Source organism: Capricornis sumatraensis, chromosome 15, assembly GCF_032405125.1.
Source record: "Capricornis sumatraensis isolate serow.1 chromosome 15, serow.2, whole genome shotgun sequence".
Taxonomy (NCBI): Eukaryota; Metazoa; Chordata; class Mammalia; order Artiodactyla; family Bovidae; genus Capricornis; species Capricornis sumatraensis.
This window is the reverse complement of record NC_091083.1, coordinates 39,808,478-39,825,982: the sequence shown is the minus strand read 5'-3', so window position 1 is coordinate 39,825,982 and position 17,505 is coordinate 39,808,478. Positions and strand designations below refer to the sequence as shown.

At 37.6% G+C, this 17,505-nt stretch overlaps 1 protein-coding gene across 1 annotated transcript in view; it reads right to left on the bottom strand.

The window, feature by feature from the left end:
* ODAD2 (outer dynein arm docking complex subunit 2) overlaps positions 1-17,505 on the bottom strand; it is a 158,828-nt gene that overhangs the window by 68,444 nt on the left and 72,879 nt on the right. Inside the window, exon 15 of the mRNA XM_068987709.1 lies at positions 16,341-16,583. Coding sequence (XP_068843810.1) covers positions 16,341-16,583 — 243 coding nt within the window. The remainder of the gene's footprint in view (positions 1-16,340; positions 16,584-17,505) is intronic.

Here is a 17,505-nt window from a genome sequence, read left to right as displayed (position 1 = left end):
TATGCAGGTCAAGAAGTAACAGTTAGAACTGGACATGGAACAACAGACTGGTTCCAAATTGGGAAGGAGTAAGTCAAGGCTGTATATTGTCACCCTGCTTATTTAACTTATATGCAGAGTACATCATGAGAAATGCTGGGCTGGATGAAGCACAAGCTGGAATCAAGATTGCCGGGAGAAGTATCAATAACCTCAGATATGCAGATGACACCACCTTTATGGTAGAAAGTGAAGAAGAACTAAAGAGCCTCTTGATGAAAGTGAAAGAGGAGAGTGGAAAAAGTTGTCTTAAAATTCAACATTCAGAAAACGAAGATCATGGCATCTGGTCCCATTACTTCATGGAAAATAGATGGGGAAACAATGGAAACAGTGAGAGACTTTATTTTGGTGGGGGGCTCCAAAATCACTGCAGATGGTGACTGCAGCCATGAAATTAAAAGATGCTTGCTCCTTGGAAGAAAAGTTATGGCCAATCTAGACAGCTTATTAAAAGGCAGAGACATTACTTTTGCCAACAAAGGTCCATCTAGTCAAGGCTATTGTTTTTCCAGTAGTCATATATGGATGTTAGAGTTAGACTATAAAGAAAGCTCATAGCCGAAGAATTGATGCTTTTGAACTGTGGTATTGGAGAAGACTCTTGAGAGTCCCTTGGACTGCAAGGAGATCCAACCAGTCCATCCTAAAGGAAATCAGTCCTGAACATTCATTGAAAGGACTGATGCTGAAGCGGAAACTCCAATACTTTGGCCACCTGACGTGAAGAACTGACTGATCTGAAAAGACCCTGATGCTGGGAAAGACTGAAGGCAGGAGGAGAAGGGGATGATAGAGGATGAGATGGTGGATGGCATCACCAACTCAATGGACATGAGTTTTAGTAACCTCCAAGAGTTGGTGATGGACAGTGAGGCCTGGCATGCTGCAGTCCATGGAGTCACAAAGAACTGGACACGACTGAGTGACTGAACTGAACTGAACTGATAAGAGACCAAGTACCTAGGTAGTCCTTGTCATGGAGAAGAACTCATTCTCAATAAGTGTTAAGTGGAAGTTAGTCATCATTACAGTCATCAGATATTAGTGCTGTCATAGTGAACCTCTACTCAAGTGCTTTCATTAAAAAACAAAAACAGGTAAAGTGGCTTAACTAATGCTGTATAACGTATTTATTGTATAAGCAAATAAAACAATTTATCTTTTCTTACTTTCATGAAAAAAGGCAAATGGTTTAGATGGGTGCATTAAAGACAGGTGAGGGAAGGTTCACTCAAAGCAGAAATAAAATGAACCAACGCAAATGTTCATATGCTTGGTCACATCCATACAACCACCCTTCTGGATATAAAAGAATAATTGTATAACAGTGGTCTGATGAAACTATAAACATCCCTAAACATTTGGAGTAGTAAAATAAACTCTTTCTCAAAGTAGTTAGACATTGTAAATCATTACTGGATACATTTACATTTGTATCTGTATTTGAGGGGTTTTATGATTATGACTTATATGACTGTCATCATATGATTTATGATATGTATTATCACTGGGGGTTTTCCTGGTGGCTCAGATGGTAAAGAGTCTGCCTGTAATGCCGGAGACCTAGGTTCAATCCCTGGGTCAGGAAGATCTCCTAGAGAAGAGAATGCTGCTGCTGCTGCTGCTGCTAAGTCACTTCAGTCGTGTCTGACTCTGTGCAACCCCATAGACGGCAGCCCACCAGGCTCCCCCGTCCCTGGGATTCTCCAGGCAAGAACACTGGAGTGGGTTGCCATTTCCTTTCTCCAATGAGAAAGTAAAAAGTGAAAGTGAAGTCACTCAGTTGTGTCCAACTCTTAGAGACCCAGTGGACTGGAGCCTACTAGGCTCCTTCGTTCATGGGATTTTCCAGGCAAGAGTACTAGAGGAGGGTGCTATTGCCTTCTCTGGGAAAAGGGAATGGCTACCCACTATTCTTGCCTGGAGAATTCCATGGACAGAGGAATCTGGCAGGCTACCATCCATGGGGTCACAAAGAGTCAGACACAACTGAGTGATTAACACTTTCACTTTTTCCTTTTTTCATAATTATGACTAAGTGGATACTCTTCAAAAATTACAAAATAGACAAAGGAATAAATTTAAGAGTAATGAACACCTAAGTGTGTATCCATTGAAAGAGCATAAGAACTGTGGTGTTGAAGAAGACTCTTAAAGAGTCCCTTGGACTGCAAGGAGGTCCAACCAGTCCATCCTAAAGGAAATCAGTCCTGAATACTCATTGGAAGGACTGATGCTGAAGCTGAAACTCCAATACTTTGGCCACCTGATGCAAAGAACTGACTCACTGGAAAAGACCCTGAGGCTGGGAAAGATTGAAGGCAGGAGGAGAAGGGGACGACAGAGGATGAGATGGTTGGATGGCATCATTGATTCAATGGACATGAGTTTGAATAAGCTCCAGGAGTTGGTGATGGACAGGGAAGCCTGGCATGCTGCAGTCCATGGGGTCACAAAGAGTCAGACACGACTGAGTGACTGAACTGAACTGAATTGAAACTAGATAATTATAAATCATGTATTCAAATACCAGGACTACTACCTAGAATCATGATATTGGGCAAATATTTAATCTCCTGAAGCTTGAATTTCCTCATCTATTAAAATCAGGTCATATTACCTTACTAATGAGATATCCAATATAATTACAAATAGATATGCAATTAATGTTAGTTTCATTTCTGAGGTTAATAAACACGCAGATAAACTTAGATTGATCCGTGGCTCTATCTATATCCAGTGATTAGGCTAAGCCAAGATTTAAAGTGGATATTTATTCAGAGTATACTATAAACTTACTAATATACACTAGAAATATAAAGTATTGAACCAAAAAATTCTGATTTTATTCAGGCATACAGCCTCACTTGAGTATATGAGCACTACATTATCTGTAGAGATAGCAAAGGTAATATAGTTGATTTGGATTTGAATTCAATTAAATAAATTTGCATTGACATTCAACAAAGATTTATCATACACTATTGATTAGAATATTTCAAGAATTCCACATTTTAGTAGTAAATTTAAATTCCCTATTTCAACTTTATCAGAAATGTCAGAATTATATGCATATAGACTAAGAGAAATGAAAGAGGCATTTGCAGGCTAAGAAGATGAGCGGGCAGGGAAGGAGGCAATGTGGGCAGAACAAGAGGGACAAACACTGAGAAATGGAATCAATAGGTAAGGATTTTATATATTTTAAAGTTAAATATGTATCAATAGACTCTCTTCCATAAAAGTTCTGTTAATTTAATTCCCATAAGTGCAAAAAATTTTTGATCTTATTTTTTTCCTCCCTTCTCACTATGAAAAATTTCAAACACACTCAAGAGTTTTCTTAAAAACAGTAAAAATAAGCATCAATAGACACAGCCTTCAAAATTTGATCTACTTATGTCATCTATCAATATGAGTATTCATTTTTTCTAAACTGTTTGCAAGTAAGTTACAGATACAACAGTGTATAACTAAAACTTTCATGTTTTAAAAATAAGCACAGTCTTTTGCATTATCATTATACTATTCTTGCATTTAAGAAAGGTAAAAGTAATTCCCTGATATAATCAAATATCCAGCTCAGATTCAAATATTCCCAATTCTCAAAACTTCCTTTAGAGCTTTTAAAAAAGCAAATGAAACCTGGATTCAAATAAGCATCATACACTATGTTTTTGATATATCTATTTAGTCTCTTTTAATCTAGAATATTTTTTTATGGCACTGACTCTTAAAAGAGGAAGACTGCTGTAGAAAGTCCCACCATCTGAGTTTGTCTGGTTGCTTTCTCAAGGTCTCATTTGACTTTCCCCTCTTAACTCCGTGACTTCCTTGGTGGCTCAGACGGTAAAGTGTCTGCCTACAATGTGGGAGACCCGGGTTCAACCCCTGGGTTGGGAAAATCCCCTGGAGAAGGAAATGGCAACCCACTCCAGTGTTTCTGCCTAGAAAATACCATGGACAGAGGAGCCTGGTAGACTACAGTCCATGGGGTCGCAAAGAGTAGGACACAATGGAGCGACTTTACTTTCACTTTCTAATCTCTGCACATATCTTTCTCAACTGAATGATGCATCTATATCCTAACAAAAATAAACCCATCGGAAGTCAAAAGTATCATACATTGAACACACATTTAACACATCTAACCTACGAACATTAAGCTTAACCTGTGCGCATGCATGCTCAGTCGCTTCAGTCTTGTCCAACTCTTTACGACCCCATGGACTGTAGCCCAGCAGACAGCTCTGTCCATGGGATTTTCCAGAAAAGAATACTGGAATGGGTTGCCATTTCCTCCTCCAGCGAATCTTCCTGACCCAGGGATTGAACCCACATCTCCTGCGTTGCAAGTGGATTCTTTTACCACTGAGCCACCTGGGAGCCCTTTTACCCTGTTGCTGCTGCTGCTAAGTCGCTTCAGTCGTGTCCGACTCTGTGCGACCCCAAAGATGGCAGCCCACCAGGCTCCCCCGTCCCTGGGATTCTCCAGGCAAGAACACTGGAGTGGGTTGCCATTTCCTTCTCCAATGCATGAAAGTGAAAAGTGAAAGTAAAGTCGCTCAGTCGTGCCGACTCTTAGCAACCCCACGGACTGCAGCTTACCAGGCTCCTTCGTCCATGGGCTTTTCCAGGCAAGAGTACTGGAGTGGGTTGCCATTGCCTTCTCTGTTAGAAGGACTAAACTAAAAAAAAAAAAGGAACCCTAAACGTTGGCACCAATGGGAATGTAAAATTGTACAACCACAGTTGTGTACTATCTGTAAGTTTCTAATAAAGCTAAACTTCTACCCAATGAATCAGAAATTCTACTCCCAGAACAGGCAAAACTAACCTATAGTGATGGAAATGAGAAAGTGGCTTGGGGTTAGGGTGGGGACTGACTGGTAAATAGCATGAGTGCACTTTCCTGGGTGAAGGACATGTTTTACATTTTCTTTTGGCTGGTGGTTATATGATTGTATACAGTTGTTAAAATGCATCAAACAGAACAGTTAAGTATTAAAATAACCTATAATTTTGAACAAAAAAAACAGACAAAAATAAACACATACTACATGCTTCCATTTGTTCCCAAATAGAAATAAAACAGAACTATACTTTAAAGGGAGGCATTCTCAAGTGTAAAATGTGTAAAACATGGCAAGATAAAAATTACCATAAAAGGTAAGAGTGGGCTCTCCCCAGCCTGCAGGGAGGTGGGCACGGGGTGGGCTGGGAGAAGGACAGGCAGCTAGGGGGTCTTGTAAGGCAACAACAATATTCTGCTTCTTGGCTTAGGGGGCAGGTACATGAGTCTTCTCTTTTTAAAATTTACTAATGTATACACTTGCTAATGTATACACTAACGTATACATGTACTTTATGTATATAACATTTTACAAATTAAAAGCTTTAAAAATGTGTTTTAACTTCATTGTAAACACACACACACACTCTCTCATACACAGGAAATAATACTGAACAATTAATTTATTCAGCTATTGAACTTATGCACATGCCACAACTAGATGAATAAGATATATAATGCAGATAAATAAAATCCATATAACCTTCAAATTAAACATCCTCAGAGCTTGTTTAAAATGAGAAAACTAAGACTCAGAAGATAAAATGACTCACATAATTACTTTTCATGTGGCATTTCGGTATCTCAGTTAGATTCATATACTTTTAAAAGTATGCAGATGAGAAACAAATAACCAAAACATGTAAAAAGGAAGGAAAAATATTCTTAATGACAGAAACATACGAAACATATTCTATTTTATATCTTGCATAAGCCCTAAAAGGTCGTAAGGACTGGTTTTGTGGTAAATGAAATTTCTGAGTGGCCTGTTTGTATGCAAACAAGCATAGCTTTATTTTTTCTCCCCTTTTTAAAAAGAAGAAATAAGCCCAATGTAAAAAGAAAAACTACGTAAATGCAACATAATTATGTTTAAACCACAGAAGACAGGAAATTTAGAGTTACAGATTCCATGGTAAGTTTTAATTCTATCCGTGTGTATATGTTTTATAAAAGAGTCTTTCATTACATGATCACATAACACTGGACTATGTAACAATCAGTTCAGCAAATGTTTGTTTTATAATGTGTGGAAGGAAAATATTTTATAGGATAAATTGTAGGAAATTAGTATATTATTTAGCAAAATGTTACATAAAACTTCTTAGAATCTTGGGCATTTACGGAATATTAATATAAAAATTTTTCTTGATTATCTTCTAAAACAACATGAAATTTAACCCTTTTGTAGGCTCAGTAGTAAAGAAGCTGCCTGCAATGCAGGAGCCACAGGAGATGGGGGTTTGATCCCTGGGTCTGGAAGATCCCCTGGAGGAGGGCGTGGCAGCTCACTCTAGTATTCTTGCCTGGAGAATCCCATGGACTGAGGAGCCTGGTGGGCTACAATCCATGGGGTCGCAAAAGAGTCGGACACGAATGAAGTGACTTAGCATGCATGTAGGCAGGCACTTACAGCTGAAAGCTGATCTGTAGGTTTAAGGTTATTCTTAAGTAATGAAAACCTTGAGACATTAGAACTTTAGCATGTTTTGAATCATGTGTGGAAGGAATTCTGTCTTAAAATTAACAGCAGAGACTGAAGTAAACCATGAGGATATATAAGTTCCTACTAAGTCCAAAAAACAGCCTTTATCATCACTGTTGGCATTTGCCAGGGCTCCTGACAACTCATGTATCTGAAATTGGACTTTTTCAAAGGGAGAAAAAAGCATTTATCCTGATTTTTCTGTATTAATTCTATTTCAGGTTAACCAAATGATTATCAATGAACTCTAAGATAAACCTGGAGATGCGGGTAAAAGTATTAGATCATAAAGGTAAAGAAAAATTTCTCAAGGCCTCCAAGCAAAAAGATAAAAAAACTCACAAAGAAGAACGAATTTGACTAATATCACAGTTTTCACAAGAAACATATGAAGTAAGGCAACAATGAAGCAGACTTTTTTTTTTAATTCAAGAAAGAAAATGGGAAACAAGAATTTTACATCTAGCAAAACTGAAATAAAGAAAAGAGCAAATATAACAGAATATGAATAATTATAAAATATTATGAGACCAAACATCATTGAGTGTATGTGGGTTTAGCTCGATTATTAAAAATATGTTTAATTTGATGTACAAAGCAAGACCCATCTATAGACTACATAAGACACCACACCTAAAAGAATGTGGTTCAAGAAAGACTAAAAACAAAAGGTAGGCCAAGATACTCCCAGAAATGGAAAAAATATGAGAGCAGGGGTAAAGATTCTTATATCAAAGTAGAAATATCAAGCCAAAACCCATTAAACATGACAAAGAAGAGCTCTTGAAGTATTAAAAGCTATAATCCACAATGATTAGAACATTTATGCACCAAATAATATGGAGCCTGCCTTTAAGTAGCAAAAGCTATATGAGCTGTAAGACAACACAGGTAGAAGCACGCTAATAATGCCACCACGTTCAGTATGAGACAGATCGTGTGCATGAAAAATAAATAGTAAGGATAGAGGGCTTATCTAACATAATGAAACAGATCTTCAGAATATACATCAGATTCTACCCTCTGTTGTATATTCTTAAGATCTGTTTCATTATGTACCCTCTGTTGACCTCTGGTGGCTCAGGTGGTAAAGAATCTGCCTGCAATGTGGGAGGCCCAGGTTTGATCCCTGGATCAGGAAGATCCCCTGGAGAAGGAAATGGCAACCCACTCCAGTATTCTTGCCTGAAGAATTCCATGGACAAAGGAGCCTGGCAGGCTACATACAGCCCATAAGGTCCCAGAGAGTCGGACATGACTGAGCAACTAAAACTTCACTTCACTTCTAGCCTCTGTTGAAAGAGAATATATCTTCACCCAAAGCACCTATAGATGTTTTGTAAAAATTCATCTTATAGTAAGTCATAAAGGAAATACCAGTATGTTCCATAAAAAGTAGAAATAAAACACTCTGAGTAAACTGCAACATAATAAGAAATAGCTAAAATAAACAAAAAATAAAAAGCTTCCCTTTTGTGGAATTAAAAAAAATTCCATTAAGCAACACATGGTCTAAAGGGAAAATGCAAATTGAATTTAAAGAATTTCTTAAAAGTAATGATAATGAAATCACTACATATCAGAATTTACAAGGGACATTTAAAGACGTGTCAAAGAAATGTTCATAGCACAAACTACTTTTGTTATTATGAAACCAGGGAATTCCCTGGCAGTCCAGTGGTTAGGAGTCCACACTTCCACCACAGGTGGCCTGGGTTCAACCTCTGGTCAGGGAATTAGGATTCCACAAACTGCACTGCACAGCCAAAAAAATAAAATAAAATATCGTCCAAGCTCAAAAAATTAGAAAAATAGTTACAAAATAAACTCTAAAAAGACAACATAAAGATAAAAGAAATTTATGAGGTAGAGAATAAAAGCACAGTGTATCTAATTAATTAATTTTTTTCCAGAAAAAAATCAAAATAGGGAAACTATACCAGATAATTTGATCAGGGAAAAAACAGGAGAAAGCTCACACACACAAACATAAATTGACAAGTGGGAAATAACCACTGAAAAAAGACAAAGTTTAAAAATCATAAGACATTGCTTTTCAGATCACTGTTTAAATAAATTTGATAATGTAAATGAAATTGATCATTTTATGAGGAAATGCAGATTGCCAAAACTGACCCCATTTGAGTAAAAAGCATAAATGGATCAGATTTCATAGAAGAACTAGGGGAAACCAATAAAGAACTAATAAAACACACAGAGATTGGGCCCACATGACTGGACAGTATACTTCTACCAAACCTTTATGCCATTGTTCAAAAAATTATTCCAGGGCACTGAAATAAAAGAAAACTTCGTAATTTCTTTTTAAAGCAGGTATAATACTGATACCTAAATTTGATAGTCTTTTTAAAAAGAAAGGAAGGAAAAGAAACAAACTACAGACCAAAATTAACTTGATATCATTATTGAAATACTAAGATTAGCAAACAGAATCCTATACCACATTAAGAAATCAGCACATCATGACCAAGTGAAACTTATTCCCAGAATGCAAGGTTGGTGCAGTGTTTGGAAACCCATGAGTATTATTCATGATGTTGATAGATATAAAGGGAAAATCATACTGGACCAAATAGAGCATAATCTCCATAAATGCTTAAAAAGATATCTGACAAAATCTAATACCTATTTTTTTTTTCTGGGAAAAGTCTTTTCAATACCTATACATGACTTAAAAACCACTCTTCAAAAATAAAAATTAAGAGGTTTTGAAAAATATGATAAAATGTATATACCTTAGTCCTCAAGACATTATTTCACCTAATAAAATAGCACTAAAGGCATGTCCACTAAAACCAGTAATCTCCACTGAGTGAAGTGAGTGAAGTCGCTCAGTCGTGTCCGACTCTTTGCGACCCCGTGGACTGCAGCCTGCCAGGCTCCTCTGTCCATGGGATTCTCCAGGCAAGAATACTGGAGTGGGTTACCATTTCCTTCTCCAGGGGATCTTCCCGACCCAGGGATCGAACCCGGGTCTCCCGCATTGGAGGCAGATGCTTTAACCTCTGAGCCACCAGGGAAGCCACTAGTCAGCATTGTGGTATGAAATCAGCTAATGAAATCAAACAAGAAATCAACCTAAAGAATAAGAATTAATAAAGAAGACATAAAACTTCCTCAGGAATATCCTAGGAAAGAACTCAGCAATTTTTAAAAATTAAGCCCTGGTAAAGGAGATCAACCCTGGGATGTCTTTGGAGGGAATGATGCTAAAGCTGAAACTCCAGTACTTTGGCCACCTCATGCGAAGAGTTGACTCATTGGAAAAGACTCTGATGCTGGGAGGGATTGGGGGCAGGAGGAGAAGGGGACGACCGAGGATGAGATGGCTGGATGGCATCACGGACTCGATGGACGTGAATCTGAGTGAACTCCAGGAGTTGGTGATGGACAGGGAGGCCTGGCATGCTGCGATTCATGGGGTCACAAAGAGTCGGACACGACTGAGCGACTGAACTGAACTGAACTGAGCAAGTATATTAGTCTTTTTGGGTTATCTGGTCTTTGTCACAACTACTCAACTCTTTCATTTGTAACATAAAAGTCATCAAAGACAATACAGAAATGAATGAGTGTGAGTATGTTACAATAAAACTTTATTTACAAAAACAGAATTTGGTCCATGTGCTATAGTAAGTCAACAACTGTGCTAGAAAATCAGTAATAAAGTGAACTTGATAAGAGAATTCTGTTAGGTAGCAGCATATAGAATTAATACACAAAATTCAACAGTTCTCATGAAGTGAAGTCAAGTGAAGTTGCTCAGTCGTGTCCGACTGTTTGTGACCCCGTGGACTGTAGCCTACCAGGCTTCTCCGTCCGTGAGATTCTCCAGGCAAGAATACTGGAGTGGATTACCATTTCCTTCATAGAGACAACCAATTGAAGAATATAATAGCAGTGAAAAAAAATTATACCACCAATAAGGAAGATTAAATACTTGGAAATGAACTGAACAAAAAAGGACAAAACCCACATACCACACTCTTCAAATTGGTGTGTAGGATGTTAAGGGCATATGGGAACTCTCTATTCCACGCATTCTATATTCTTGCGACTTTTCTGTAAGTCTAGTGTTATTTCAAAATAAAAGTTTAGCTGGTGGGAATGTAAATTTGTGCAGCCACTATGAAGAACAGTATGAAAGTTCCCTTAAAAACTAACAACTGAGCTATCATATGATCCTGCAATCCCACTCCTGGTCATACATTCAGACAAAACTATAATTCAACAAAATATATGCACTCCAATGTTCACTGCAGTACTATCCGCAATAGCCAAGACAGGGAAGAAACCTAAACATTCATTGACAGAGGAGAGGATAAAGAGGAGGTGGTACACATATACAATGGACTATTTCTCAGCAATAAAAAGAACAAAATAATGTCATTTGCAGCAACGGGACCTAGAGATTATCATACTAACTAAATAAGTCAGGCAGAGAAAGACAAATATTCTATGTTATTATTTACATGTGGAATCTAAACAAGAATGATACAAATGAACTTATCTTTACAAAACAGAAACAAACTCACAGACAGGAAAACAATGTCATGGTTACCAAAGGGAAAGGAGTGGGGGGTATAAATTGGGAGTAACATATACACACTACTACATATAAAATAGATAAACAACAAGGACCTACTGTATAGCACAGGGATCTATACTCAATATTTTGGAATAACCTATATGGGAAAACAATCTGAAAAAGAATATATATTTATATAATATATATAATCTAATATATATAATTTATATATATATTATATATACAACCTATATGGGAAAACAATCTGAAAAAGAATATATATTTATATAATATATATAATCTAATATATATAATTTATATAATATATATTCTTTTTCAGATTCTTTTCTTCCTATATATATTCTTTGCTATATACCTGAAACTAACACAACATAGTAAATCAACTATAATTCAATAAAATTTTTTTTTAATTTTCTAAAGGTAAGTAAAGAGCCTGAGGTATGGAAAAGAAATTTTAGACGTATAGGTTTTTAGCTTCAATACTTTTTAGTCATTTGAAATTTTATAGTACTTTATGTGAAAGTTACATTCCCCAAAACATAAGCGTTAACAGTTTTTTGCAACGTTCGTGTGATTTTTATATACTTGAAGGACAAATTACCTCCAGATGAATTCTGTACATATCAAATAGGCATTAACAAGTCAACAAAAAAAGAAAATCCAGCATGAATAAATCTACTTTCTCATGAACCTAATACATCAGGATACTGGCTGTTCATGTCAGGTCCTCAGGAAGGGCATAATTAATATGAAACTGTTTATACTGAGTCTTTAAGTAGTCTGATGTACTGAGAAAAGTCAGTAAAGTTTTCTGAAATCACTGGTGTCTTAAAAACAATTTTTGATTCAGTAGCTAAACTGTTACTTTTAACATGTTTTGTATTCTTACTGAAAAATAGATATGGGAAGAGAATTGTGCATTCTATCACAGAGCTAATAAAACTCTGCTATGTGTATAGATGTTTACCCTCATATGCCACACCTAAGTTTTGGCCACACCCACAGACATCTCAAAAAGCAACATAAAACTGCTAATCATTAAAACAAGTTCCTAACCTATGAATTATTTAAAACTTACACAAGAGAGAGGTATTTGTCAATTCCTTACCATTTAACTTGAAGCTTGAAGACTCAATAAATCCTACAAATCTAGCAATAGCCACATCTGAAATATGACGCCACATGTAACACTGTTGGATCCTTACCAAACTCAAAACACTGTTTTCTAAAACTGACTTTGTGTGTTTCTAAAAATATCTGTACGAAAACCATATCCACAAGTACAAGAGGGTTCATCAACCTCCTTGTTGCACAAGAAAGAACAGTTTAGTCTTTATCTTACGAGCGTCTGTCACAAAATTTGACACTTTTGACCACATTTCCCCTTAAGCGCTCTCTTCCCTTTGTTTTTTTCAGTTTCTTGTTCTTCTGGCTTCCCTCACAGCTGGGGCTGTTCCTTTGCTATTTCTTTACAGGCACCTCTTCTCTGGTCCACTCATTCTCCTTAGAAGAGCAGGCTGAATAGGATTCTGTTTTTGTCTTCTTTTCCCTTTTCTTTCTCTTCCTCACAACCTCACATATATTCATCACTTAAGCTGCCAAATGTTCATAATACTACATGCCCAACCCACATTCTATCCTAAGTTTTAGACATGAATGAATAGCCAATTGACTAGTTATCATCACCACAAAACCTCAATGTGTACTGAATGTAACTGAATTCATCATTCATTCCGTGTACTTATAAATGTTCGTTGAGTGCCTATCCTGAGCCTGGGACTGGGTTAGACAATGAATGCACCATGATGAACAAACTGGCTTTGTTTCTGCGCTAGTGAAGTTCATTTTGCCTTCACCATTCGTCCAGCTACATTCCCTATATCAGTAAGTGGTACAAACATCCATCTCATCTTTTCATAGTTATCCAAGTCAGAAACCTAATTATCACCCATGACTCCTCCCTCTTCTTTGCGACTCATGCTCAGTCATTCACCTGGTTTTATCTATTCTCTTATTTTGTTCTTTAATCTTCACTTTTTTTATTCTTTAGTATTATATATTATATTCCATATGCTTAGTGTAAACCACCTTCACCTCTGGCCCACAATGGTTTCCTAAATAGCTTCTCTGTTTCAGGTTATGCCTAAAATCCTTTAGTAAACTTCAACCAAGTTTAAAACAAAACCCAAGCTTAGCACAATACACAAAGGCCTGAATTATAATCACCTACTAACATGTGTATGTCACACCCTCAAAATTCCTGATTGCAGCTGAGAAGACCCATTCAAGATCCTCTTATTCTTGATTTATAGCAAGTTAAATAACATGATTAATTTGATAAAAGAGAAATGGACTCATCTATAGACAAGTACAGATACTAGACACTCTGACTTTAATTTTGTATTTGTGTTATTATTGGTTTAAATTGCTATTATTTAAAGCTACTGCTATGTGAATGATACCAGCCAACACTTACCCAACACTATTATCAAGTACTTTACATACATTAATTCACTCAATCATTACAACAATCCAATGAGACAGGTACCATGACTGTCTCCAAGTCATATATTTAGGAGCCAAGGCACCAAGTACTTTAATAATTTGCTGTAGGACACATAGTAAGTGATGAGACTGGCATTCCAGGCAATGCCTCCAGAATCTATACTCTAAACCACTGTACACTATTCAGGAGAAAATGAGATTGTGCAAGGTACTAAGCAAGAACTTTATTTTAAAGATGATACATATTTATCATACAAATTGTGTAGAAAATGTAAAAAAGAAAGTACAAAGATCCCAAATACTACCATGCAGAAATAATAATCATTAAAATTATTCCAGGGCTTCCCTTGTGGCTCAGTGGTAAAGAATCCGCCTGCCAATGCAGGAGACACAGGTTTGATCCCTAGTCCAAGGAGATCCCACATGCCACAGGGCAACTAAGCCCGTGCATCAAAACTACTGCACTTGTACCTAGAGCCCTAGAGCCACAATTTCTGAGCCCACATGCAACAACTACTGAAGCCCATGCACCCTTGAGACCATGTGATGCAACAAGGGAAGCCACCAACAAGGGAAGCCACCACAAAGAGAAGCCTACACACCACAGCAAGAGAGTAGCCCTGCTCACTGCGACTAAAAAATAGCCTGAGCAGCAACAAACACCCGGCACAGCCATAAATAAAATTATTTTTAAAAAATCATTTCAGTTCAGTTCAGTCCAGTCGCTCAGTCATGTCCGACTCTTTGCGACCCCATGAATCGCAGCACACCAGGCCTCCGTGTTCATCACCATCTCCCAGAGTTCACTCAGACTCACGTCCATTGAGTCAGTGATGCCATCCAGCCATCTCATCCTCTGTCGTCCCCTTCTCCTCCTGCCCCCAATCCCTCCCAGCATCAGAGTCTTTTCCAATGAGTCAACTCTTCGCATGAGGTGGCCAAAGTACTGGAGCTTCAGCTTTAGCATCATTCCTTTCAAAGAAATCCCAGGGCTGATCTCCTTCAGAATGGACTGGTTGGATCTCCTTGAAGTCCAAGGGATGCTCAAGAGCTTTCTCCAACAACACAGTTCAAAAGCAGCAATTCTTCGGCACTCAACTTTCTTCACAGTCCAACTCTCACATCCATACATGACCACTGGAAAAACCATAGCCTTGACTAGACAGACCTTTGTTGGCAAAGTAGTGTCTCTGCTTTTGAATATGCTATCTAGGTTGGTGATAACTTTTCTTCCAAGGAGTAAGCGTCTTTTAATTTCATGGCTACAATCACCATCTGCAGTGACTTTGGAGCCCAAAAAATAAAGTCTTACACTGTTTCCACTGTTTCCCCATCTATTCCCCATGAAGTGATGGGACCGGATGCCATGATCTTCACTTTCTGAATGTTGACCTTTAAGCCAACTTTTTCACTCTCCTCTTTCACTTTCATCAAGAGGCTTTTTAGTTCCTCTTCACTTTCTGCCATAAGGGTGGTGTCATCTGCATATCTGAGGTTATTGATATTTCTCCCAGCAATGACTCTACATATGGACATCACCAGATGGTCAACACCATAATCAGATTGATTATATTCTTTGCAGCCAAAGATGGAGAAGCTCTATACAGTCAGCAAAAACAAGACCAGGAGCTGACTATGGCTCAGATCATGAACTCCTTATTGCCAAATTCAGACTGAAATTGAAGAAAGCAGGGAAAACCACTAGACCATTCAGGTATGACCTAAATCAAAACCCTTATGATTATACAGTGGAAGTGAGAAATAGATTTAAGAGACTAGATCTGATAAAAAGAGTGCCTGATGAACTATGGATGGAGGTTCGTGATACTGTACAGGAGACAGGGATCAAGACCATCCCCATGGAAAAGAAATGCAAAAAAGCAAAATGGCTGTCTGAGGAGTCCTTACAAATAGCTGCGAAAAGAAGAGAAGTGAAAAGCAAAGGAGAAAAGGAAAGATATAAGCATCTGAATGCAGAGTTCCAAAGAATAGCAAGAAGAGATAAAGCCTTCCTCAGTGATCAATGCAAAAAAATAGAGGAAAACAACAGAATGGGAAATACTAGAGATCTCTTCAAGAAAATTAGAGATACCAAGGAACATTTCATACAAAGATGGGCTCGATAAAGGACAGAAATGGTATGGACCTAACAGAAGCAGAAGATATTAAGAAGAGGTGGCAAGAATACACAGAACTGTACAAAAAAGATCTTCATGACCCAGATAATCAGGATGGTGTGATCACTCACCTAGAGCCAGACATCCTGGACACATGGATAGATAGATAAAACTTCTGTTTTAAATACTATCTATTGATTTATTTATGTGCAAGACAGAATTTGCACACCTACTCATCCACTCTTCTCATTTTGTCAGTTGTATTATTATATTACTGTTATCAATATCTATAAAATATAGATGATTCCCCTAATGATAATTCCACCACTCTTTTGATTGATCACTGGGTATTTTAGTCAGTACCCTCCAGCTTATTCAAGGGAACAATCTGGCTTTGTAAGTCCGATTTGGTCACCTTGTGGTTACTTACAAGCACATTTTACCCTCTCATCACTCATGCACACCAATTCTAAGAGATGACACTCTTCCATGACTTCTCAGCATTCCTTCTAACACTCTCAAAACCTTTCAGCCTTGAGGATCACTTACATCATACTTTCGGGCTCCATCGCACAAGCACCAACTGCTTTTGTGACATTGACAAGTAGAGCTTGGTTTATCCCAACGAGGAGGTTCACGAGTGGCTGGATGCCACCACATCTCCGGATGATGACTCTGTTCTCATGTTCTTGGCAGCATTCTCCCAACGCACCAACCACATTCACAAGCACTTCCTCGGGCTGGTCAGTTAAAAGTCCCACCAGGGTTTCGATGGCTTTGTATTCCCGAAATCTGAGTTCATCACAAAGCAAAAGAGGGTAGGAAGGGAAGGAAAGAGGTGAACAGTGTTATTTCTGATATTAGCTGATAGCAATCTTAGTGATAATATTAATAGCTAAAATGTACTAAATGCTAACTATATGCTCATTCAATCATTATAACAATTCTGTGATAGGGATACTATTATTACCCCCATTTTCAAAAGGCTAATCTGAAGCTTGGTAAACAGTGAAGCCTGCATCCACATCCATTGTCTCTGCTCTTAAGTACCACCCTGTACAGCCTCTGAGACAACTATAACTTTTTTCAAATCTGAGTATCGACAGTCTCACTGCCCTAGGGGTTTTCCCTCACATTTCAGGAATTATTTTACATGAACAAAGCAAAATAAATCATCACTGTGTTAGACAGAACATGTAAATTTCTTGTCAAAGAAAATCATCACCCTGAGATAGGGAAAAGTTTGCCTAGAACATCCATCATAGAGTGTGTAAACTCTAAAAATATATAAAAAGATAAATTCAAAGATTAAAATTAATCAAATGATCATAAAGTTTACAAATACTTTAAAATTCCACAAAAGTGTATTTGAAAATGACTACACTTGAAGATTAATTGGTTAGTTGGTCTTTAGCTGACTCATCTTGTTTATCTTTAGAAAAAGAATAAAACCAGTTCCTTGTCTAAAGATTCTGTGGGAAATTCATTCTTTCACCTTGAAGGGTCTCTACAGGAAATATCAGGGGTGCTTCTCATTTAAACGGCTGCCCACATGCAAAACAGCCCACGGAACAGGGAGAATACGTCAGCCCCTTCCTTCTATTAATGCATGAAAATCATTTCCGGGTGGTGGGGTGAGAAGCAGGCACTTTCATTTCATTCAGTCCAGAATGTGCAGCTTTCAAAATTATAGGAGTAGCATTAGAATCAACTC